Raw genomic sequence first — 25,461 nt, forward strand, 5'->3', positions numbered from 1 at the left:
TAGGATCGGCTCCGGTCTCCTCTAGGCCCCGCCCCTTTCGGAGAGCGGGTGACCTCGCAGCCCCGCGAGCTCCTTCCTTCTTCCCCTCTCATTGGTCCAGCTTAGCTGCCATTCGGGAGCGAGGAGGAGAAGTTGCTTACTGATTGGTGGATTCCGTTTGGCGCCAACTAGGAAAGGGGGGCGGGGCAGCTGCGGTCCCTAGTGAGCAGCTATTACCGCGAAAGGCTTTCCTCGCAGCGACAGTCCGGAAGGGAGGTGAAGGTCCGCTTGGTGCTCTATGACCCCGGTTTGGACAAGGGGGTGAGAGGAAAGCGAAGAAAGTGTGAACCCTGGCCGTTGCCTCGCGGCTCTGGCCGCTTTCCCTTCCCGACCCGCGGTGTTTGTTTGGATTTAATCTTCAGGTTGCCGGCGCCCGCCCGCCCGCCGGCCTCGCGGGGGTGCGGGGGAAGCACCCGTGCATGTGACTGGCGCTTGCCGGGTCCAGACACCCTCCCGTCCGCGCCGCTTACCCGCGGCAGTAGCGTCCCTGAACCGCGGGGTCGTGTTTGTGTTTGACCCGCGGGCGCCCGCGGCGGGCCGCGCGGACGAGGCCGGTGCCGGCGGGGCGGGGCGGGCGCGGCGGAGGCGGAGGAAGAGGGAGCGGGAGCCCTGGGAGGCCGGGTGCCGCCATGGAACTGGGCCCGGAGCCCCCGCACCGCCGTCGCCTGCTCTTCGCCTGCAGTCCCCCTCCCACGCCGCAGCCAGTCGTGAAAGCGCTGTTCGGCGCGCCAGCCTGCGGCGGCCTGTCGCCTGTCACCAACTTGACGGTCACCATGGACCAGCTGCAGGGGCTGGGCAGGTGAGAAGGGACTGGGGAGCTCTGCCGCAGACCGCTGGGCTCCCAGACGGCTCTCGGGGGGATCAGGCCGGGAAACGGGCCCAGAGAGGGGCGAGACCTGTCCGCCGCTCGTGGGCCGCCCTGCTGAGCTGGGGCCCGCCATGTGCACCCTCCCCCAGGCGGAATGTTGGGCGGGAGAGGCCGTTCGGACCCTCCAGAGCCGCCCTCAGCCCCGAGCCGGGCCCGGTAGGGGGTGGGGTCGGCCCGGGTTCCCCAGCTTGGCCACCCCTTTCGGATTGCCTTGTACTCTTCTGTCCCAATCTCGGGAAGCTCTTTGAAATCTACCCCCACGGGGGCAAAGCAGACCCTTTCAGGCGCTCACTTCCACCCTTTGCTGAACTACCTCGCAGGATCTTGGCTTCCTGTGAGCTTTGTTCCTTCTCTACAGAGAGACATGGCATTTTCTTACTTGGCCTACGTGCAAAATCCCCCCAGTGCTGCACCCCATGCACATTCCTGATGTCGACCCATGCGTTCCTAAGGCCGGGCCTTTTTACTCCTGTTTCCATCCTCAAAAGCTCCCTGGACTTTTCCTTGTTAGCAAAACGTGCATCCCACGATGTTTCTGGTGGAGCTGCTTTCACTTCAGTTTTGGACATCCCATTTTTCTCTGTAAGCACACGTCTTGTACGTTTTCCAACCTCTGAAAAGCAGTAACTTGTCCAATTGATCTTTCATCCCTGCTCCCAGCACCGTACCTAGAACGCATGCTCTCACTTCAGGAAATATTCCAACATCATAGTCATCTTGTCTACAATGTGACCCAGGCCATGCCTACTCACTCCTTTCTCATCATTTATATTCAAGTGCTAACTGGGTGTTTTGGGTGGCAAAGTGGGGGTCTGTGGTGTGGCCTAGAACAAGATGGTTATTAGCCTGGATACTTGCCAACCTCATGGCCTGTTTCCTGTATGTAACCTTGTAATTATGTTTTAGAAATAGAGTTATTTCTCTTGCTTTCAGTGAGTGTGAACAGCCGCTGGAGGTGAGAAACGGCAGTCTGCAGAGAATGGGCTCCTCTGAGTCAACCGATTCAGGTATCCCTTTAGTCTTCAACATTCATCACGTAGGGATCAAGACTTGGAATTTGTTGAAATATGTGCTTCACCTAGTACTTAGATTGGGGACTAGTTCAGACCATAAACAAAAGTCATGGCATTCAGTGACAAACACTCTTAAAGCAGGACAAAGAAGGCCCTGTGGTAGTTTACAATGGTGGGAAACAAGTGTCTGCAAGGAGGTGGTGTGTGCTTGATCTTGAGGATGTGTGAGTAAAGTAGTTGCATACCATGAACCATAACACCAAGATCAGAAAATTGTATTGGTTGAAATGCAGGGTCAAATTATTGGAAGTATAATGAAACTGTTTCAGTGAGCCTGCTATGGAGGAAATGTGCTGGTGCATTTTATTCTAACTCGTAAACTTATGTTACTGCAGCGTTTTATAGTTACACAGATGCTTTAGGTTAGGGAACTGCAAGAGCAAAGTTCTTAAAATGTAGGCTTCTTAGGAACTAGGGAGAGGATTCTTTTCTGTTTTAAGTTTATTTATTTATTTTGAGAGAGAGACAGAGGGAGTGGGGGGGAGGGGCAGAGAGAGAGAGTCCCAAGCAGGCTCCATACTGTCAGCCCGGAGCCCGATGCGGGGCTTGAACTCACGAACGGCGCGAGATCATGACCTGACCTCAAACCAAGAGTTGGACTGAGCCACCGAGGTGCCCCAGGAGCTAGGGATAGAATTCTTACTTGTGGCAGTGTGGCAAGTGAGACTATCAGAACTAGCACTTGACTTCCTGCAAAGTTACATGGCTATCACGAGAGGCAGGCGCTGGTGGGTCTGGGCGTACTGAGAGCAGCGTCTTTGCCACCTTGCTTCCTTCAGTGAGATGGGCACCTTGCTTGGTGTACTTTTGTTCAAGGCAATGAATACTTGCCTTGTTTGTCATATGACTGACTGAGAAGTGTATTTTTCCAAACCCCCGAATTACACGTATGATCTGACAAAATAAAATATTTGAAGTCGAAACTTCCAGAAAACTGGTACCTCTTCTTTCCACGGTTGAAACAAAGTTACGTGGGTAACCTCTATCTGAACAACCAACCAAACATTAGAAGGTTGTATTTAATTCTCCCCACCTACTCTCTTGATGGTATTTGTAAGTAGGAAAATGAGATAGGTAGGTTTACTGTGGAAGTGTTAAGACTTGGGGCAAATAGAAAGTTTTTGACAATCAAATAGAGACGCCACTTTGATTCTGCCAAAAGTCCAAGCCCTGAGTCTTGGGTGATGGCTCAAAGAAACAGTACTAGTAGTGTTTTTGTTTATTTAATGACAAAATGGTGTTTTGTGTATTATTTCCTGAGAAATTTTGTTATTTCCCACAGGCTTCTGTCTGGATTCTCCTGGGCCCTTGGACAGTAAAGAAAAGTATGTATTCACTGCTTTTAAAAGTTTGTTAAGAAAGTAAAAGTTAGGAAAGACTTTTCTTAATTTTTTAATGAAATTCGTTGTGCTCTGTATGGGAGCCTTGGATTTAGCTGACCCTACTAAGACTTCTGCATGTTAGAAATAAGTCTGGTGCCTTTAGAGAGTGAGTAGTTTGTGTCAGCAGTTTTTAAAACTTCCTTTCCTTTATTTTAGCTGTAATTTTTGGTGTTTAAGTCTCCCCCAAATCCTTAATTCACCCTCTGACATCATAGCCTTAAAGAACATGGGTATTTTAAGAGAAGACCTGGGCTTGTTCTTTTTACCTAGAAGCCCAATGTTGGGGGCGCTTGTGAGAACGGGACAGCTTCAGAAATCTGTTCTTCCATCTTGCCTAAAATGGGAATGTGATTGTCTGCCCCCTTCCCCAAACTATAGGCTAGACACTGCATCTGCTCATATGAATACCTCTCTTGTTTTATTCTCATTGTTTACCCTCTGATCTCATTGCAGCCTTGGAAATCCCATGAGGAGAATAAATTCCCTACCTGTAAGTTAGTTCCCTTTTTTATTTTTAGCTAATTGACATTCATCTTAGCTGTTAGTGTGATCTTAATTTAGACAGCAAAGATTGTTCTTCCTTCGTCTCATAAGTACTCAAAACACCCTACCTGAACAGCCTCAGTAATGGGCATTTCCCTTCATTTATTACTATCAAATGAATACCAGGAAAGTATTTATCAAAAAGAATACCAGGAAGTATTCTTTTTACGCAAATGATATTTTGGGACCTCAATCTCTACTGAAAGGGCTGGAGACCTACCTTGTAAGGTTAGGTGTAAAGCCATGTAGTGGGATCTTCTACCCCGTGTTACTGCAAAGTGGAACCCTGGCCACATTTCTTGGTTCCTCCTGCAGTGTGTGAGGATTTAGCCCCTCCACCACCACTTTTTTTTCTTTTGAAACTGAATTTCCATTGAATTTTCATTTAATGTGCCCTAATGTCTTTTTTCCTTTTGACAGCAGAAGCTCTTGGGATGTAGCCCAGCCCTGAAGAGGAGTCATTCTGATTCTCTTGACCATGATGTCTTTCAGCTGATGGACCAGGATGAGAACAAGGAAAACGTGAGTGGCGTCGATGTACTAACTTAGGCTAGAGGTAAAGCCACAAGTGTCAGTGGCTTACAAAAAAGTGGCTGGGCTGCTTTCTGGGAGACTAGACCTTCACCAAAGTCATGCATCATCTTTGTAGTCAGAGAAACTTGGATTTGAATCCTGCTTACTAGCTGTATGACCTTGACCCATTACTTCTTTTTTGGCTTCTTCATTTTCTTTGAATACGAGTAGCAGTAACTTGTAGCGTATTATGGGAATTAAATAAGATAATGTATATAAAGCATTTAAAATGGTTCCTGGCAGGGAGGTGTTGCTCAGATGGCAGCCCTTAGGAATAATTATATCCATGAATAGCTTATCTAGAAGGGTCTGTCCAGGCCTTGCCTCTTTGTGCTCACCCTGGGATGAGTTGTAAGCTCAGGAAAAGGCTAGTAGTGCTTTCTATTGAACACACTGAAGCTGTACTGATGCCTGGTTTTCCCCTGAACTTGGCTTTTCTCAGGGTTGCCTGCTTGGAACTTTGTTCTGGGGAGTAAACAGCATACATAGGTGGTAGTTAAAGAATTCGCATGATCTTAGGCACATCGCTTAACCTGTAAGGTCTAGTTTCCTCATCTGTAAAATGGGGTGATTGGGTTGCAGTTGCTGGTTATATGAGTTAATACATAGAAAGTACTTTGTGGTGTGTTGGCGTGTAAATACTCTGATATTAGCTGTTAACTGCTCTGAGCACTTAATAAGTGACTGTTTTGGGGTAGAGGGATTATAAGTGCTTTTAAACTTGAAGTAAATGGAATCATACAGAATGTATTCTGTCACTTCTGGCTTTCATTGAACATGTGAAATTCATTTATGTTGTTGACTGAAACAGTTTTTTTTTATTTTCCATTGCTTTTAGTATGAAGTACAATAATTACAAGTGGAAAGAAAAAGAATTGTTTGTAGGAAGGTGGTGGAAAACACAAAGCCTTCAAATCTAGAGTAAAAAGGGCTTTTTTTTTAAGCATTTTTATTTATTTTTTAATTTATTTTTTAATGTTTATTTTTGAGAGAGTGCACTTGCACACGAGCTGGGGAGGTGCAGAGAGAGGTGGGGACAGAGGACCGAAGCAGGCTCTGTGCTGGCAGCACAGAGCCCAACGTGGGGCTCAAACTCATTAACTGCGAGATCATGACCTAAGCTGAAGTCGGACACTTAACCAACTGAGCCACCCAGGTGCCCCAAGAGTAAAAGGTTTTGACTCCCACTCACAGGCAATTATATTGAAACACTTCGTTTTAGATTTTAGGAAGTTGTTGATTCGATTTGGCTTATTAACTCAGTGTTTTGTATACTTGGCAGATATTTATGTCTTTGTGGTGAGAGAAAAAAATGCTGCTTTAGAAGTTAGCTGTTGACAGTCTGTGAAATTCTTAGTGACACAGATCCATTGTTGGAGTTAGCTCAGAAATGGGTAAACCCTTAGTTTGGAGGCAGTTGCAAAGGTGAGCAGTGCCTACTCCCTTGACTGTCTCACCCAAGCTACAGCTAAGACCCTGGTTTTCATGGACAGGGGAAGATATATCGACTCTGCTGTCTTGCAGGAAGCCTTTGAGTTTAAGAAGCCAATAAGACCGGCATCTCGTGGCTGCCTGCACTCTCATGGACTTGAGGAGGGTAAAGATATCTTCACACAGAGGCAGAACTCTGCCCCAGCTCGGATGGTATGTGCTTTGGCTTTCACAGGGGAGTTCCTGGTGGGGAAGAATTAAAGCACCCTCTTTAACCTGGAGTCAAAGACACTAGAGCTCTTGTCTTTGTCATTTGAAACTAGACTGTCACATCTTTGGTGTTTTTGCTGTCTGGAGAGCAGACAGGCAGAAGCAGAGTGAAAGATGGTATGTTTGAAATACTGAACTTGAACAAGGAATATTTGATCTTGTCAGTTCTAGGGAAATAATCTACAGGCATCCTGGGTCATTCTTCTGTATGTGTGTACGGTGGGATTATGTGGCTTAAAACTTTCTTTCACAGTGCTTCCAGAGTGGTTTTGTCTGGAGATGGCACTTGGCTTCTTCCAAAGGTGGTTTATTAAGAATATTATGGGGACTCCTGGGTGGCTCAGTCGGTTGAGTGTCCAGCTCTTGATTTTGGCTAAGGTCATGATCCCAAGGGTGTGGGATTGAGCCCTACATCAGGTTCTGCTGAGCATGGAGCCTCCTTGGGATTCTCTCCCTTTGCCCTCTCCCCTGCTTGCTTGCTCTCGCTCTCTCTCGCTCGCTCTCTCTCTCAAATGAACTATTATGGATTCCAATGAACCCACTGCCTATAGGCTACTTGATAGTATTTGGGACCACTTGCCCCAGGGTTACTTATTTGCCAAACAGAAGCTGTCACTACTTCCAAAGTTCCCTACTGGCAATCTGATAGCTATAGACTAGAGAGGAAATTTGAGCAGAATGACCACATTTGGTTTCCAGGTTTTCCTGGGAACTTGCATACAGCTTTCCAGTCTGGCTTTTGGTCTGAAGTTCAGGTTCGTTCAGTCAGTATTGCTGCTCTGTCTAGCATTTGCACAAAGCATTTTCACATATGTTTTTGTCTTAATCTTCCTAAGCGTGTGAAGTAGGTGAAGTTAGCCCATTTTACAGATTGGGAAAGTCTGTTAAGGGAGGTCGGGTAATTTGCCAAAGGATACCGATAAATAGAAGACCAGGATTTAATAGAATCTCCTGATTCCTGAGTACACGGTAACCCTTTAAGTACAAGGTATCCATGGGGTGCCTGGGTGACTCAGTCAGTTAGGCGTCTGACTTTGGCCCAGGTCATGATCTCACGGTTTGTGGGTTCGAGCCCCGCATCGGGCTCTGTGCTGACGGCTGAGAGCCTGGAGCCTGCTTCGGATTTTGTGTCTCTCTCTCTCTCTGCCCCTCCCCTGCTCGCGCGCTGTCTCTCTCTCCTTCAAAAATAAACATTAAAAAAAAAGTTTTTTTTTTTAAGTACAGGGTATCCAAAACGAAATAGTGTGCCCTTGAAGACCACAGCATCAGAGTTTATTGTGGTCACCTGGCCATCCTTCATTATAGATGACTTGTCCGTCATTTATTGTATCACACCTTCACTGGGGATCCCAGAAAATCCAGGTCACAAATACTGGTATTATAGTATGAGCCTTCAGTGTGTTGTCCCACAATAAGGTTACCAGCTTCTTGGTTCTGGCGGCTGAGAACTTGCCGGTGTGCCCAGGGCGTGCTCAGGAGCACTTGTGGAGGCTCAGGGGCAGCCTAGAACTTTTATGAAGCAAGCTGGTGCCCAAAGCAGTGTAGGCCAGGGGCAGAGAGGATCCCTCCCTGGGTGAGTGACTGAGTCCAAAAACCAGAAGGCCACTTGAGGATTAATGAAGTCCTATCCAAAGGGATTTGGGGCTTCTGAAGGATTCTTTGTAGGACTTAAGTTGAGACTGCCTTGTTACTGTGGGGAAAAAAAAATATATCTCTGAACATTTTTCCTGGCTTTGGGAAGCACCTGGAAAGAAATAATTCACTATCAGCAATGTTTGTTATTTATTAGTAGTGCTGATCTCTATCTGGTAGATTTATGAGTTGTTTTTTCTAAATTTTCTATATTAAATATATATTAGTTTTATGATGGAGGGTTCCCCCAAAAACAACAGGGTTGCCTAGTGAGATACCCCCATTTTTACTCGGAATGGTTCTCAGAGAATGTGCGGGGAGAAAAGCTTGGGCTTTGGAGTCAAACAGGTGAGCTGTGTGATCTGGGTAAACTCTCTTAAGCATTGGTTTCCTGGTTGGTTAAATAAGTAGAAAAGGAGTAACTCACCTTAATGCGTTGTCAGGCGTCAGTGGGAGTAAACACTTAAGATTGTATCGTTGTGTCTGGCACACAGTAATTCCTCAGTTAAAAACTGAGCACCTGTCATTTGAATTCCAAGTTTAAAGAACTAGGATCAGGTGACAGTACTATATCAAAACCTGCATGTTGATCCGTGTTTACTGATTACAATCCTCTGATAAAACAAACCTTGCCCTTCATAAAAGAGGCCATCCCCACATCCCAGTGTAAGGTGAATCGCTTCTGGGAAGAGTCTTTTGCGAAGGCTCCTAGGCCTGATTCTACTCAGGACTATGTGTAGACATCAAATCATTTCTCATCTTAGGATACGTTATCCTTTGCTTAGTAGCTGCCAAAATGTTAGTTCTAATAAATATAGTATGTTTTCCTCATAAAATCTAGTGACCCATCCAAGGAAATCAAGTCTGATCATTAACAAGCTGTGAATTCGTCTTCCAGCTTTCCTCGAACGAAAGAGAGAGCAGCGAGCCAGGGAATTTCATTCCTCTTTTTATGCCCCAGTCCCCTGTGACTGCCACTTTGTCTGATGAGGATGATGGCTTCATGGACCTTCTTGAAGGAGAGAACCTGAAGGTAGTGTGTGTGTGTGTGTTTCTACCCGTTCCACTAAGTACTCGGGAAAAGTGATGTGAAAAACAACAGCAATTCCCCAGGGCTTGAGCTGGCTGATATTTTTGTTCATTTGGTGGGGATTTATTGAGACTCTGCTCCTAGTCTAATTAAATCTGAGGGGGGACAGGGTTCTTCAAAAGAAGAGAGTGATAGGCTCCTTCTTACCCTGAAGAAGGTGACAGTTATTTTGTACAAGAGACATGGAACAAGAACAGTGTAGGACAAGCCAGAGGGACAGCCTACCTCCTCAGTACCCTCAGGGTAGCGGGATGCTTTTAGCTACGTTCAGATGTCTGAATTGTGAAATGTGATTCTCTTCTGATCTTAACATATTGGGGAGTGGGAAAGAGGAGCGAACATTAGATGCTTCCTATGGGCGAGTCTGATACTCCTCAGGCAGAATCATACCTAAAGCATTCAAACTTAGTCTCTACTGAATCTTTTGTTTCTCTTTCTTTAGAATGATGAAGAGACCCCATCATGCATGGCAAGCCTCTGGACTGCTCCCCTTGTCATGAGAAGAACTACAAACCTTGTAAGTTGTTCTGGTGTGTCCAGAGAGAGCCTGGAAGCCTGGAGTAATTAGGCCTCGGACAGAGTCGACTAGACTAAATGGAAACTAATCCTTCTACCCACTTCACCACAGGAATCAAAAGTAGTTTCATTTGAGATTCAGTCTTTGGGTCTGTGGACCTTTCTCTTGACCAGCCGCTAGTGTTCTCTGGTGTAAAGCACACTGTTTCTTCGAGTATTTTTGGTCCTCATTGGTGTGTGAGGAAGTCTGGCTAATATATATGCATGTACTTCTTGTTTTTATACTTTCTAGTTCATCCCAGCTATTCTTGGTCAAATTAATGTTCTTGCTGTAGCTGTGACCACTCTTAACTTCTAGTTTAAGATCCCAGGAAAATATCTGCTAAACTGAATTTAAGGGGTTCCATTATTTTTTTTTTAATGTTTGTTTTTGAGAGAGAGAGAGACCGACCAAGCAGGAGCGGGGGAGGGACAGAGAGGAGAGGGGGAGACAGAGAATCTGAAGCTTGGGGGGCCGTGAGATGGCCACTGTAGGAGCTAGTGAGGTTCCTGTAGCTGTTCGTTTTTGAGCCACAGTTAAGGTATGGGGAGGTCAGTATGGGAAGGGAAGGCCAGGGGGTCATCCAGGGTGGGATGTTGCAGAGGACAAATAAATAGCAGCTTGAGGTTCCTCACAAGTGACAGTGATTGATGGCACTTTGGCGGTCTAAGCTGTGGGTGCAGTGCAGGTACGGTAGTCTGGGGGTTGGCCCTGAATGAGGCAGAGTCCACAGGCCGGGGCTGTGGTTAGCCTCAAAACACAGCATCTCCCTCAGGAGCTATTGAGGAACACATCTACGTGGGCACTCTTAGGTCCTCAGAGCTCCTGTTTGCAAGATGGGGGAGCTGGCTGTCCCCTGTCATGGAGTCTCTGGTTCTCATTTTTCTCAGCCTTTTGTTTTGTCCACACTTTTCAACATTTGCATGAAGTCTGCCAAACATTTGAAACAGTACTTTTTCTCTGTTTCCTGCTCAAAGATTCTGTTTTACCTCAGGTATTTTCCACATAGAGTTTAGGATTATTTTGGAACTTAAAGGTGTTGAGAATATTACCTATAGATAATTGAAGCTTTATATAATTTTTATGTTTTTTCGTTTCTTCTGTGTATACTTCCCCACAGCTCATATTTAGGACAGATATTTGGGTTTCTCTCGCGTAGCTTAAGTTAGAATTGCCTTTGACCCAGCCAGGCATTTGGTTACAACTGTTACTGATCTAAGCATATCCTTGGATGTCCACTTCATTGTTGCGGGGTCCTAAAGTGGCCAGTGCTTCATATCTTTGCAGAGCTGAGCCCTCCTCTGGCCCTCACGGTTTGACCTGCTCTGAGAGGCGGTCTGGATTTGAGAGGGGGCAGGCAGCTTGCCGTGGCCACCTTGCTTCAGCCAGGAATTCGAGGGGTCACTAGATGAACTCTCAGACTGTGCTTTAACATGGAGACTTCCCTTCTAGTAGTGTCCTTAATTAGCCATTTTTATAGCCCGTATGTCATTGTCTTGTCCTAAATAGGGTTTGTCCCCGGTGTCATCCTCAGTTACACCTCTGTTTAACTCAGCCTGCATATTAAAACTTCACACTTTCAAGGAGTAAGACAGCAAGGAGTGGGTTCTTTTTCCACGTCTCGATCGTGGGATAGCGGTGGAGTTATGAAGCCACCCAGTGGTGTGGCGGACAACAGCTTACCCTGTGTGTGTGGCCTTGCTGAATTCATGCACGTGGCCATATGTATCCCATTGAATGGGTGGGCACTGTGGACGCTTCCAGGGCAGGAATGTCCCTCACCCTGGAAAGAGCCATACACTGAGCAACCACCTGTGTGCCATGAGCAGGTCGAAGGGTGAGCCCCCAGAGGGGACCTGTTTGCCCAGGATCTCAGAGTGTGTGGGAACTTGTCAGCAGGGTGTGTTGATTCATGAAAGAGCAGTTCACCTGTGGCAGTAGCACGTAGCCCTGTGAAGCTGGAGAATGGGGCACATGTCGTGGGCTGGTCGCGAGGTTGTCTACCAGTCAGGGATGTGGCTGGATTTCCTCAGGAATGCTAGAATTCCTCGAGCGTGACTCTTAACCAGAAGGGAGGAGGGGTCAGTTACAAACAGGGTGCTTTGTTTTTTTTTTTTTAATGTTTATTTATTTTTGAGAGAGAGCATGAGTGGGGGAGGAGCAGAGAGAGAGGGAGACACAGAATCCGAAGCAGGCTCCAGGCTCTGAGCTGTCAGCACAGAGCTGGTGCAGGGCTTGAACCCACGAACCATGAGATCATGACCTGAGCCGAAGTCAGACGCTTAACCGACTGAGCTACCCAGGTGCCCCACAAACAGGGTGCTTTAGGAGCCTGTTGTGATTATTCAACAAAATGCTGAAGACTTTCTCTGAATCATGGGGAGAGGAAGGAACAGATTGAACAAATCTTTGCAAATTAGGAATGGGTGGTATTTAGGTGCAGTAGTGGTAAAGGAGAAGTCATGAGAATGACACCAAAGTTTTCAGTGTGAGAGACAGTCTTAAAATTATTCCTTGCTTTGTTGGGTGTTTCTCTGTGTGTTTAAGCACCCGGGGGGTATGGAATCTGCTGTCTCCTGTCTTCTCCATAGCATTTGGTTTGGTATAGATGTGCCCTCAATCATGCTACCTTACGTGAGTACAGCCATAGGTCAAAGGGAATGATAGGACTTAGGGATCTGGGGTTTAGACCCCACCTGAGCTACCCACAAATGGAGACCTTGAGTGATGCATTTTTGTTTATCTGTATGTTTCCCAATTTGTAAAATGAGTGTTGATTAGGAGGAGAGACCACATTTGTTTCTAGCTCTAACATCCAGGTAGTTTGAATGAAAAAGACTTTTCAAGTATCTTTTTAAATATCTTTATAAAGGCTTTTCTTTCTTTCTTTCTTTCTTTCTTTCTTTCTTTCTTTCTTTCTTTCTTTCTTTCTTTCTTTCAAGAGAGAGAGAGAGAGAGAGTTGGGGGTTGGGGGATATATATATTAAGTAGGCTCCACGCCCAGCATGGGCCCTAACACAAGGCTCAACCCAGGACCCCGAGATCATGACCTGAACTGAAATCATGAGTCAGATACTTAACCCCTGAGCAACCCAGGTGCCCTGAGGTGTTTTGTTTTGTTTTTTGGGTTTTTTTTTTTTAGGTCTTTCTCATTTATATTCCATATCATCCGTATCATCTAGCATAACACAAACAGTTACTGCAGACTCACAGTTGCTGGAGCTATATTGGAATCGTGGTGTCCGCCCTGGATGAGTTCACAATTTCCTTTGAGACTCTGTTGAAAGCAGTGGATTCTCTTCCCCAAAATGCTCCCAGCTCTTCTAGGTTAAAAAAAAAAAATCTCTGGGACGCCTGAGTGGCTCAGTCAGTTAAGCGTCCAACTTGGGCTCAGGTCATGATCTCACCGTTCGTGAGTTCAAGCCCCGCATCGGACTCTGTGCTGACAGCTCAGAGCCTGGAGCCTGCTTCGGATTCTGTGTCTCATTCTCTCTCTGCCCCTCCCCCCACTTGTACTCTGTCTCTCTCTTTCTCTTAAAACTAAATAAAAATGTAAAAGTAAATAAATAATGTCTGGCGGTGCTTGGGTGGCTCAGTCAGTTGAGCAGCATCCGACTTGATTTTTTTGGCTCAGGTCATGATTTCACGGTTCATGGGATCGAGCCCCACGTCAGGCTCTGTGATGATAGCGTGGGACCTGGTTTGGATTCTCTCTCTCTCCTGTCTCTGCCCCTCCCCCACTTGCACTCTATTTTACAAAATGAACTTTAAAAACTCTGGCGGTGCTTGGGTGGCTTGGTTGGTTAAGTGTCCGACTTTAGCTCAGGTCAGTATTTCACGGCTTGTGAGTTCAAGCCCTGCATCAGACTCTGTGCTGACAGCTCAGAGCCTGGAGCCTGTTTGGATTCTGTGTTTCCCTCTCTCTCTCTGCCCCTCCCCAACTCATGCTCAGTCTCTGTCTCTCAAAAATAAACATTGAAAAGAAAATCTCTGGTCTTGCTTTTCTGAAAATATCCCTTTAAAATAGACTTCAGCAAAGTTAGGAGAAAATCCTTGGTCTCCGAGAGAGCTGGCATGGGAGTGGCACACTCTGCTGCAGATTATTGACCAGAACATTTCAAAGAAGCGTCATTGAAATTTTAGTATCATCTTGGAAAGGAGCGGCTTACTGGGGCATAAAGAGATTCTGCATGGAAGGAAAAGCTGGGCCAAGGCACACTGAGTCATGAACCTACAGATAAGTTTAGACTATCCCTACTGTTGGTCAGATTGGCTGCCCTTGGATTCTGGGAAATTAGTCTTAGACCAAGTGGAAAGGACTTTTGAACACAATTTTGAGGGCACTTGCTCCTCTGTGCACCCCTGCTCCCTACAGATTTATACCCTTAGCACTATTTTAACACCTTATTGACTCTGTTTTCTAGCATAGTCTAACTACCTCACACCTTTTCTGGATTTAGGTGGGGTATTAAAACCTGTTGACTGCTGGGGCACCTGGGTGGCTGAGTTGATAAGCATCCTCTTGATTTCAGCTCAGGTCATGATTTCATGAAACCTACTTGGGATTCTCTCTCTCTCTCTCTCTCTCTCTCTCTCTCTCTCTTTCTCTCTCTAACTTTAAAAATAAAAAACCAAGCAAGGTGCAAGTAATAAAATAGAGGGGAAGAGGCAAATCAAAAGGTGTTCCCAACCGAAAGGTGATAGTTACGTGACTCTTAGGACCCTTTGTAGACAGTGAGCTTTAGAAAAAGGGCATGGATTGTCTTCCTCCTCTCCATATGATGTCAACTCAGTTTGTGTTCATTGAGCACCAGGTATTCAATGTCTAGTATGTGCTAGGCCCTACAAGAGTGCTGGGACTAGATGAATGGACAGTGTCTGTTACCTAATTTAGGGTGGATTTTAAACCATCCCAGAAAGCCCTTGGCCCATTCTCTTTACCATTCAAGTGAGCGGGTTTTAATGGAAGATGGGTCTCTTTTTTTTTCCCCCACTAGGGCAATCGATGCAAGCTGTTTGACTCTTCTTCCACATGTAGCTCTGTCACCCGGTCGGTGTTAAAAAGACCAGAACGATCTCAAGAGGAGTACCCATCTGGAAATACAAAGCGGAGAAAGAGCATGGCTGCGGCCAGTCCTGAAGAAGCAGCTAGTCCAGAGAAGCCCCAGGAGGTTAGTTTTGCAGGTGCCTTTTTGCTCAAGGACAGTGATACTGAATTTTTCAATTCTGAAATTTCCATTTGGCTCTTTTTCTTTGCCAAGACTTCGAATTTTCCGTTTATTTCAAGCAGGTTGCTAATTGGCTGTTGAAGCATTTTTATGACAGCTGCTTTAAAATCCTTGTCAGATTATTCCAACATCTGTGTTGTGGTGTTGGCTTCTGTTGATTATCTTTTCCTATTCAAGTTGAGATTTTCCTGGTTCTCGGTATGACGAATGACTTTTCAGTTGTATCCTGTATATTTTGGGTATTGTAAGACTGGTCTATAAATTTTCTGTTTTAGCGGGACTCTGATACTGTGGGGATGATAGGAGTAGAAGTTCATGTTCCCTAGCACAGCTTCCCTTGACACATAGGGTGGCCTCGTTATTGTGGGCAGGAGTGGGAGTTCAAGTTCCCCAATAGACCACCCCAGTGGAGTGGAGGTGGGGCACTTAATTACAGCTGGGCAAGAGTTGCAAGTCTAAGCTCCCCACTTGCTGACCAGGCATGGTGTAGGGCCATCATTTTTTCTTTGGTGTTTGGCTACAGTAGTCTAAAAGTTTTCTGTCTAGGTGCGCCTGAGTGGCTCAGTCGGTTAAGCGTGCGACTTTGGCTCAGGTCATGATCTCACAGTTCGTGAGTTCGAGCCCCACATTGGGCTCCCTGCCCTCAGCACAGATTCTGCTTCGGATCCTTTTCTTCTCTCTCTGCCTTGTGCTCTCTTTCCCTTTCCTTCTCTCCTTCTCGCAAAAATAAATAAAAAACAGGTAAACATTTTTAAAAGTAAAATGTTTTCTGTCTTGATAGGCTGCCCTCTTTCTAGTCCTTTGGCTAAGGAGAACAGGTTTTCCTAAAGGCTTCTTGTTTCTTTGGGCTTGCTGCTGCCATCTCCTGATCTGCTTGGAACTATACATTTTCTACTACTTAATGTTTGTCTCACAACTTTGTACTGTTTTTCATTGTTTAATGCTTATTTATTTTGAAGGAGAGAGAGACAGAGTGTAAGTGGGGGAGAGGCAGAGAGGGGGAGACACAGAATCTGAAGCAGGCTCCAGGCTCTGAGCTATCAGCATAGAGCCAGCCCTATGCAGGGCTCAAACTCACAAGCCGTAAAGATCATGACCTAAGCTGAAGTTGGAACCTTAACCGACTGAGCCATCCAGGCGCCCCTGTAGTGTTTTTTATTGTATCTCTAAATATTTGAATTCCTTTCTTTTAATTCAGACTTATCATGACCTAGTAAAAGTTTAGTTTTTATAAAACTTTCATCATCTCTACTCAAGTCAATTGCTCATAGTTATGGTTTGCTTTCATGTTATTTTGGAGCTTTACTAATATATCATGAACTTCCCTGTAGGTGAGTACACAAATGTAATTATTTTTATTTATTTTTAAAGCACTTGGGACATTCATTCATTCATTTTAAAGTTTTATCTTGAGAGAGAGAGAGAGAGAGCACCAGCAGGGGAAGGGCAGTGAGAGAGGAAGAGAGAGAATCCTAAGCAGGCTCTGCACTGTCAGCATGGAGTGTGATATGGGCTTGAACCCACCAACCACGAGATCATGACCTGAGCCAAAATCAAAGAGCTGGGCACTTAACCAACTGAGTCCCCTAGGCGCCCCAGAGCACTTTTTTGAGAGGGAGAGAGTGAGCATGCACACACTTGCGCAAGTGAGGGAGGGACTGAGAAAGAGAGAGAATCCCAAGCAGGCTCCAGGCAGTCAGCACTGAACCTCAGGGCTCAGTCTCAGAAACCAAGAGTCAGATGCTCAGCTGACTGAGCCACCCAGGCACGCCCATGATTGCTCCATTTTTATTAACTTGTTTATATATTTTGGCTTGTATTCATAGTTTTCCTGATTTTAAAACTATTCTTGCTTCATGAAATGTCATGTTTGGCTTATTTAGAATTGCTTTTATGTATGTGTAGTTTTCCTTCATTATACTATCCTTATATCAGGTTTTGGTATTGAGGTTTGATATTAAACATTGTAAAATAACCTGGAGAATTGCCCATGTTTTCTGCAGCATGAAAAGGTTTGAATAAACACTACTCTTAAAAGGTCTACTAGATGACAGCCATGGAAACACCTAGGGCTGGCATCTTACATTTTATAATCTGCCTTAGTTACCTAATACTTGATGAACATTTTACTTTTTCTAATTAAAAGTGGAATTTGGGATGCCTGGGTGGCTCAGTTTGTTCAGTGTCCAACTTTTGATTTTGGCTCAGGTCATGATCCCAGGGTCAAGCCCTGCATGGGGATCCATACTGAGTGTGGAGTCTGCTTAAGATTCTTTCTCTCTCTCTCTCTCTCTATCTCTCCCCCCCTCCTTCTGCCCCTCTCCCCTGCTTGCACTCTGTCTCTTTAAAAATAAACTCTTTTTTAAAAAAAAAGTAGAATTCTAGGTTAAAGCGCAGGAACATTTATGGAACTTTGCATTTTATACATGCTAGCAAATTGCCTTCCAGAAAGCTTCTGGTTTATATACCTGTCAATATTCAGGAATAAAAAGAATGTATTTATTTGTATATTTAGAGAAAGTGAGCAAGCAGGAGCAGGGGAGAGGGAGAGAGAGAATCCCAAATAAGCTTCATGCTGTCAGCATGGAGCCCAATGTAGGGCTTGAATTCCCAAACCGTGAAATCATGACCTGAGCCGAAGTCCATAGCTTAACCAACTGAGCCACTCCAGTGCCCGCCTGCCTTTTCTCTTAATACTGTTCTTTTGATGAAAAGAATTTCTTGATTTTTAAATGTATTTCAATTAATCAGTCTTTTTTATTTATGTTTGGTGCCTCTTTTTTCCCTCTCCCCCTCACCTTTTTTAAGTAATATCTACACCCAACATGGGGCTTGAACTTACAACCCCAAGATCAAGAGTGGCATACTCTAAGGGCGCCTGGGTGGCTCAGTCGGTTAAACGTCTGACTTTGATCTCGTGGTTCATGGGTTTGAGCCCCACATTGGGCTCTGTGCTGACAGCTCATAGCTTGGAGCCTGCTTCAGATTCTATGTCTCCCTTTCTCTCTGCCCCTTACCTGCTTGTGCTTTGTCTCTCTGTCTCTCAAAATTAAATGTTAAAGAAAAAGAAATTTTTTAAGCGTGGCATACTCTACCAACTGAGACATCCAGACACCCCCAAGCCCTGGTTTCTTTTAGTGGAAAATAGTATTTGGAGACCATAGTGTCCTGTAGGAATGTTCATTGCACGTCTAGAGCTTCTCAGTGGATAGAGCTAAGAAATTTATTTTAGATTTAGTCTTAATTTTAATTCCCCTTTTTAAAAAGGTGGGGAAGAAGAAAAACTTAATTTCAGAGCACTTCAGTTAGACACTGAAATAATAGGAGACCTAAGTCAGTGACCCATGCTCCCTTTTTTTAGTCCAGATTCAATCAAATAAGAAAAATATTTTATTTGCTAAATATAGACATGTACATGTCACCCTTCTCCCAGTGACATGTTCTAGGTGAAAGTTTTTAGAAGTCCTATTCAGAACCCTGGCCTCATTTTCCACCTTTGATTTGTTACAGATTCTACATCAGTCTTTATCCCTGGCATCTTCCCCAAAAGGGACCATTGAGAACATTTTGGATAATGACCCAAGGGACCTTATAGGAGACTTCTCCAAGGTAATTCTAGGCAGATGCAAGGAGAGCTGCTCTGGTTATGTGATTTAGGCTTTGGGTTGTTTCCTAGAATTCCCCCCCACCCCCTCAGTCTTTCTCCTCTCTTGGGTGGCTCTTACAGTGTCCCCCAAGAGACACAGTTTGAAATTTTTAAAGATAAGAAACAAACACATGATCAGATGTATCTTGGTCTCTGTGGGACTATAGACCTTACTGGTACTGATCAGAGGAAGTAGGAAGCCACCTACCAGCCACCTGGACTCCAACCCAAAGGCCAGGCTCTTTGGGAACTGTGTTTCTGATTATAAAAATAGTCGTGCAGCAAAGTACAAAGAAGCAGGAATAAACCTATAGCCACACTACACGTCTGTATATCAAAAGGTTATCTTAAAAGGTCCAAGGTTGAGACTGAATTTCTCCATTGTCCAAAGAAGCATAGCCTTTGAGGGAGAAGGCCCCCAGGGAAGTAGGGAGGAAGATCTGCTGATGGCCTGATATGTATGAATTTGCTGTGTAAATGAGTTGGCTGCCTTTGAGCTGTGGTGAAACATGAGGGTGGAACAGAGAGCATGTCAGCAGCTTGCTAAGCCACAGAAGATGTAAAGGCTACCCGATCAATTTCTTACTCATTAGTTTAGCTAACATTTGTTGAAGCACTTGATGTTATGTGTTAGGTAAAGATTCCAAAATGAGACCCAGTTCCTTCCCTCACACAACTTCCCATGTGGTCAGTAAGACCTGCTGTGCCACATACGACACGGGAAATTGAAGTGCATGTCCGTGCAATGCAAGCAGCCTTGGAGAAATAAAGGGAGGTTGTCTCGTCTAGAAGACTAGGGAAGGTATGAGTCTGGGCCATATTTCATATTTCAGCCAGGTGAGTGTTGAAGGAATAGGGACACATAGGGGGTCAAAAATAGGAGATAGTTCTAATCTGAAAGGAAGAGTAAGCAAAGACTGGGTGTGTCCTCATTGGTGGAACCTTCCACTTGAATTGAAGCTGTTGGTTATGTTTGTCATAATGACCTTGCATATGGCCATGGGGATGGGTGAGCTCTTGGTTCAGCCACTTGCCTAGTGAGTAATTGCTGATGTGCCCATCTTTCCCCTCAAGGCCAGGCCAGGTCTCCCATTTTTCCCATTTCCAGTGCCCAACACCATGTTCCTCACAGTTGGCTATGGAGATGAAGGTTCCTGACAAAAGCAGGGAGGAAGGAAATTACCTGAGATTTCTGTATTTACGTTTGGCTTACTAGCTAGTAGTAAAGCCAGCTTTACATATTGGCTCGGCTTTACATTTGACAGTGAGGATAATACACCTTGTAGGTGTGTTTGAAAATGAAATGTCAGGATGTTAATGAAGTGCCTAGATGAGTAACTTGCCTATACTATTAGATTAAGGTTTGTTTATAAAGCTGCCTCTTATCAGGCAGGCAAGCAATATAAATGTTGCATTTATAGGCTTTCAGATTTGCTAAGTCTCTCTCTCTCTCTCTCTCTCTTTTTAAGGGTTATCTCTTTCATACGGTTGCTGGGAAGCATCAGGATTTAAAATACATCTCTCCAGAAATTGTAAGTCCCCTTTTTGGATCCTGTCACCCATGAAGTATTTGAATCTAGCTGTTCCTGGCAGCCAAAGTTGATTCTCCTGGGCTTTCTCCCCACAGATGGCATCTGTTTTGAATGGCAAGTTTGCCAACCTCATTAAAGAATTTGTTATCATTGACTGCCGGTATCCGTATGAATATGAGGGAGGCCACATCAAGGTATGGGTTCCTGAGGCTTACTGGTGAGCCCTGCTATCATGGGAGGCATAGAAGGAGCCCTGACAGGATCTGTGATTTTAAAAGTGGGGTGGTGACATGACACCTAGAAGCTTACTGGCTAATGTGCTGGTTCTGAGGACGTTTTCAAGCAGCCTTGACTCCTGGTGCACTGGAGAATATTCCCTGGCCTGGACTACTCTCCACTACCTTGTACAGTAAATGCTCTCTGTTCTGTGTCTTACACCTTCACCATCACAGGCATTTGTAGGTGATACCACTGATTTCTAAGTCAGGCCTAAGCACCAAAGGGCTTTTGACCAGAAGCCAGCCTCTGGTGACATGTCCCAGTCTATGCCGGGCTTAGCGATGCCTCTCAGTTTGTAGTTGAATTAAGCTGCCTGGTGGAGGGCGGGTGTTGGGACACACTTTCCAGGGAAGAAGTTAACTGGTTATGCCAATTTAATCTTTTAACCAATAAACTAGTGTTGAAATCTAGTAATGGGGTACATTAATACAACAGTAGTGTTTGTCACTGTCTTAATGGCTTTTGAAAGTCCCAAATTCATAAATCTTTCTCAAGCCCACCATAGTCATAACAGAATTCTAGGGTCCCAATTACAGATGACTGTCACAGAATCAATCCGGCAAGTATGATACACGCAGGTGCCAAGAGTCTTTATGCCTTCTTCACAGGGTGCAGTAAACTTGCACATGGAAGAGGAGGTAGAAGACTTCTTGCTCAAGAAGCCCATTGTTCCTACTGACGGCAAGCGTGTCATTGTCGTGTTCCACTGCGAGTTCTCTTCCGAGCGAGGCCCTCGCATGTGAGTGCTGCATGGAACTGGGCTCTGGGGCACGGGCCCACAGTGCTTTTGTGGGATGAGGCAGTGGATGGCTCACACTGGCGGCATACTTCACACCAAGGGCCTTCTTGCACGTCCCAAGTCATTTCCATGCCTCAGCCTACACACATGATGCATAAATGTTCAGTTTTTTAAAAGTTCAAATTCATGTGTAGCAAATGTTTTCCCACATTCTTACCTATTGGGCAATTTGTTGATTTGATGAACAGCTTTCTTGAGTGTGGCTTTTTAGGCTTGACCTGGCGGTTGCCAAGGGCTTTTGGCCTTATTCGGCCCAACCTTGTCTCTGAGGCTAGCATGGTCCTACTGGAAGGACAGACAGGGACAGCCAGAGAGGGGGTGGGGGCTGGGGCAGGGCGACTGCAGCCTTGACTAGGATGGGCCAAGGTAGACTTCTTGCCAGCCCACAGGCCTGGGTTCTTGTGCAGTCTTTTTATTTTGAACTGGTTCAAAAGTCAGGCTATTTTTCTGCACGTGCTTCACCTGATTTTCCCAGTGGCTAATGTTGTGCCACATTAGTACACATAGAACCACACATAAACAACTACACCAGGAACTTGGCTTACATGACCATCTCCCCATCTACCTCCTAAGGACAAGGACTTGTCCTGCGTTTAGCACAAAACCGTGGTCACAAGAAGTGGGATTTGAGTGAGCACTGATGTTCCTTCACAAGTGGGATTATTCACTCTACAGATACTAACTATTGCCTCTCGTGTGCTGGTTAGTGTTCTGGTTACTGGGGAGAACAGCAAAATGTTGGAGAACAAAAAACCCTGCCTTCAGGGAGCTTGCATTTCAGAGGGAGCGGGAGGCAAATATGTCTGTCAGCTACTCCATGTGTTAGAGGTACTTCAGAGACATGATGAGAAGTGGGCGCTCCAGGGCAGGTTGGAGGAACAGCCGTGGGACCAAAGTAAGCAGGCGGAGTGGAGAGAGGGGAGAGCAGCAGGGACAGGGTACCAAGGGGTGGGTGGGAAGGAGCCACTGGCCATGTGAGGGTATTGGGGAAGAGTATAGGGTGCAAGCAGGTGTCCTGAGACAGAGCAAGCGCAGCCTATTTAAAAGCTATAGGAAAAAAGCCACCAGCTGAGATGGGAGTTGAGGAAGGGACCCTGGGCAAGTTGTCTGGGGGTGTGGCAAGAGTGGAGAATGCAGTGGGAAGCTGGCTCAGGTGCTGTCACTGCACAGGAAGTGCAGGTGGTGGCGGGGAGGACACTGGAATGGGAGCTGGGCAGTAGGTCTGTTTCACTTGGAGAAAGGGCAGTTGGGGAGAGACCGTCTACCTTCCACCACCCGTGAAATCTTAACGATCACACGTGGCCAGTAGCTCACAGCTCAACACTGATTGTTTCCAAGAATGAACGTGAAGTTGGGAAGAGGTGTGTAAGGAGTCCTACCGCACCGCTGCTGTCACTGTGCTGTTGTCTCACGTCTGTTGTCTCTGTATCAGAAGAGCTAACCCTGCCGTGGCCTTCCTTCTCGATAGGTGCCGGTACGTGAGGGAGAGAGATCGGCTTGGTAACGAGTACCCCAAACTCCACTACCCTGAGCTGTATGTCCTGAAGGGCGGGTACAAGGAGTTCTTCCTGAAATGCCAGGTAAGCTGAGGTCCCTGGAGAGCACGGTCCACCCCTTACCCAGGTTGGACAGCTGGGTCTGTCTGGTCGTCATGGCTGTTTCTCGCCCGGGATCTGGGGATTTGCTGCGCACAACGACACGGGCCCTAGAAGCTGCTGCACAGATGCGGGGAGCTGGCTTAACAGCATGAGACAGGCACCCCCTGATCATCCTCTCTTGTCTGCAGTCTCACTGTGAGCCCCCCAGCTACCGGCCCATGCACCATGAGGACTTCAAAGAAGACCTGAAGAAGTTCCGCACCAAGAGCCGGACCTGGGCGGGGGAAAAGAGCAAACGGGAGATGTACAGCCGTCTGAAGAAGCTGTGAGGGTGGCGGGGCCAGACCGCGGCAGCCAGAGCCTCCCCTCCACGCCACCTCTTCCCTCTTTGCTGCAGAGAAACTTGAGCAAAGGGGCCAACGAGTGTGGAGAAAGGGCCTGGGGGCTTGCACGCCTCACCCGGTCCCGCGCTCCCAGGGTTCCTGCTGGCAGCGCCTCTTCTGTCCCCGTAAGACGTTCACTGCCTCAGGACTGTTTGCCAAGGCTGTCACTCGCCATACAGCACAGTTCCAAGCACCAAGCCAAGAAGTTCTGACTCCTCCCCCCCACCGTTGGACGAACGACCTGGGGCCTTATTGGGCACTGTCCTCTCTCGTGAGAGGAGGGGTAGGAGAAGGAGAAGGAACGCAAGTGGAAATGCTGCTGGCCAAATACCAAAGACAGCCTGGGAAGGGGGATGGTCTCTGTGGGATAACCCGTATCTTTAATTTATTCAACTTCGTCAATCACTTTAATTTTTTTTTTTTTTTTTTTAACTCCTGGAGACTTTTACTTAACTGCTTCTTTAAGTCACAATACTGCCATTCTAGGTAGGGTTTTATCATCCCAGGGACTACCTCTGCTTTAAAAAAAAAAAAAAAAAAAAAAAGATGGGGGAGAAGAGGCAAACTTGTGTTGAGGGACAGAAGTAGGAGCTCTGTCACCCCAGGAGGCACTGTGGAACTGGGGCTGCTGCTATTTAAAGCCAAGGACTGAGGCGCTGGTGGGAGCAGGCACTGGACTCAGACTTGGCCATAGGACATAAGCTAAACCTCCCAGACCTACCTCGAAGGCCACTGAGATCTATGGGTGGGGGCGGGGGGGGGGCACCGTGTTCTTCCTCACCCCAGTTCCCTGTGACATTGGCTGGTATAGGAGTCACAGGAAAGCACTTCAGGCAGCTTCCATGGGGCCACCCCCAGGTCAGTGTTGGAACGTGGTAGTGTAGGTGTCCTAGACTAGGGGCGGCAGGGTGGGGGGGCTCTGGGATGGGGGACGGGAGCGTACACCGAGTGTCTTCTATTACTGATACTCTTGAATAGCTTTTAATTTTCTAAAAATAGTCATTTTATGAGTCAAGGAGTATCAAATCAGTGTTGGCTGGGCCACCCAAGGATGAAGAGATGGGCTGGAAGCCCTGCGCATTAGGAGAGGGATGTGGGTGCTGGCATGCAGATGACCATATAGAATGTGTCTCTCAGGAGGCAGCGTGGTGGATTTTGAAGGTGAAACTTTGAGTTTATCATGTTTGAATTTGAGGGACAGGGAGTGATGGCTCATCGCTCGTTGCCCCCTCATCTAACCCCATGGAAATGGGGGTCTCAAAGGAACACCTCCTATCCAAGGAGCTGGAGCTGAGTTGGTTGATGCTGGACACGCCTATTTGGTTCCTGCATATGCCCACCCACAGGCACCAGCCTCCTCACCATCTCTGCTCTGTTGGGGCATAGCCAGGTTTTTCTTACACACAAGTGCCAGTCTCCCCTCTCCACTTCCTGCTCTGGAAGTGGGGAGGGAAGCAGTCATAAAGGAGACGGCTGGTTGCTCTTCTGGGTTTGAGTTGTATTTGGCTATAAAACAATCTTGTTAGAAAAAGTAAGTGGGGAGGAGGGGAACAGGAGGAGAGAGGAAGGCCTCTTCCCTCTCTCACATTGAGACACATCTCAGTTGGTCTCTAATCTTGTTTATAGGGATTCTGTTGGTTGAATGCCTAGAAAAGGAGGTGGGATGGCCTTCAGATTGTACCAGCTTAGCTAGCATTGCTGACCAACTGTCGCAGGCTCTGAAAATAAAAACAATCCTGAACCCATGCTCTCTACGTAGTTCTTGATGGATTTAAAGAGAATTGCGATTCCCTTCAAGGTTCTGGGACCATACTTGACTAAAACCAGTGGGGGCGGGGGTGGGGGGGAGCAGCCATATTTCCTCAAGAGGCCAAAGGACTCCCATGTGCCATGATTTCAGAGATGAATGATCTCTAGTTGGCTACCCTGACTCCAAAAACTTGTCATTCAGATTGATTTGCAAGATGAAAGGCACAGCACATACAAAGCTTGCCTGAACCACTAACCTTTCTTTCCAAGATCTGTGAACTCAAACGGATGAAGCAACAGTGCAAAGGAAGGATGCTAAAGACAGGAGTTTCAGTTGTGCTCTGAAGGAGAGGATACTGCAGAAGGAAGTAGGACAGGTGTTGGCAAGTCATGGGCCCACACAACCACCAGAGAGACTTGGAGGTGTGATTGATGCTGGGGGCTACTGGCCAGACTGGATGGCAGCAGGAGCAAAAGTCTATTAATAAAGCAGAGTACACTCTGCATGGAAAATAACTTCTGTTCCTTTTACGTATACTTCAGATCTTCCCTAAACATGTGGTAAATGCTAAAACCTAAAAGATTTACCCTTGGTCCCACCTCCAAGTTAAGCTTCATTTAGACCTTGAATCCCTTCTTTTGCAGCTATAATAGACATTATTCCAGACATTTTTTAGAATTGTAAGACCATGCACGAAGAAAGGAAGTCTCCTATAATCCTGATCTCCAGTATTAGCCTGTTTATGTCAGATGAGAGTGGCGCCTGGCTGGCTCAGTGGAGCATGCAACT

General features: G+C 46.2%; 1 protein-coding gene and 1 long non-coding RNA gene across 6 annotated transcripts in view; one reads left to right on the forward strand and one right to left on the reverse strand.

Moving 5' to 3' along the window:
* Positions 1–200: 200 nt before the first annotated feature.
* On the forward strand, positions 201–24,667 carry CDC25A (cell division cycle 25A). 5 transcript variants are annotated; one of them, XM_025916187.2, is made up of 15 exons: positions 201–838; positions 1,841–1,914; positions 3,263–3,305; positions 3,816–3,852; positions 4,326–4,427; positions 6,003–6,122; positions 8,710–8,844; positions 9,344–9,418; positions 14,455–14,628; positions 18,196–18,294; positions 19,801–19,863; positions 19,959–20,057; positions 20,751–20,881; positions 22,410–22,521; positions 22,728–24,667. In XM_025916187.2, the coding sequence occupies exons 1-15, from the start codon at positions 669–671 to the stop codon at positions 22,866–22,868; spliced, it is 1,575 nt and encodes a 524-aa protein (XP_025771972.1). In that variant the 5' UTR covers positions 201–668; the 3' UTR covers positions 22,869–24,667. The 5 variants fall into 5 exon arrangements, with proteins under 5 accessions (XP_025771972.1, XP_086554472.1, XP_086554474.1 ...); XM_086698346.1 differs by having other exon boundaries at positions 4,329–4,427; XM_086698348.1 differs by lacking the exon at positions 14,455–14,628.
* The window catches only part of LOC147583616 (uncharacterized), a 58,436-nt gene continuing 40,076 nt past the window's right edge, over positions 7,102–25,461 (reverse strand). The window contains exons 4-5 of the long non-coding RNA XR_015248403.1: positions 11,387–11,517; positions 7,102–7,923 (exon numbers count right to left, since the gene is read on the reverse strand). This is a non-coding gene — a long non-coding RNA (uncharacterized LOC147583616). The remainder of the gene's footprint in view (positions 7,924–11,386; positions 11,518–25,461) is intronic.

Source organism: Puma concolor, chromosome A2 (assembly GCF_028749965.1).
Source record: "Puma concolor isolate L17-30 chromosome A2, mPumCon1.1.hap2, whole genome shotgun sequence".
NCBI classification, from domain to species: Eukaryota; Metazoa; Chordata; class Mammalia; order Carnivora; family Felidae; genus Puma; species Puma concolor.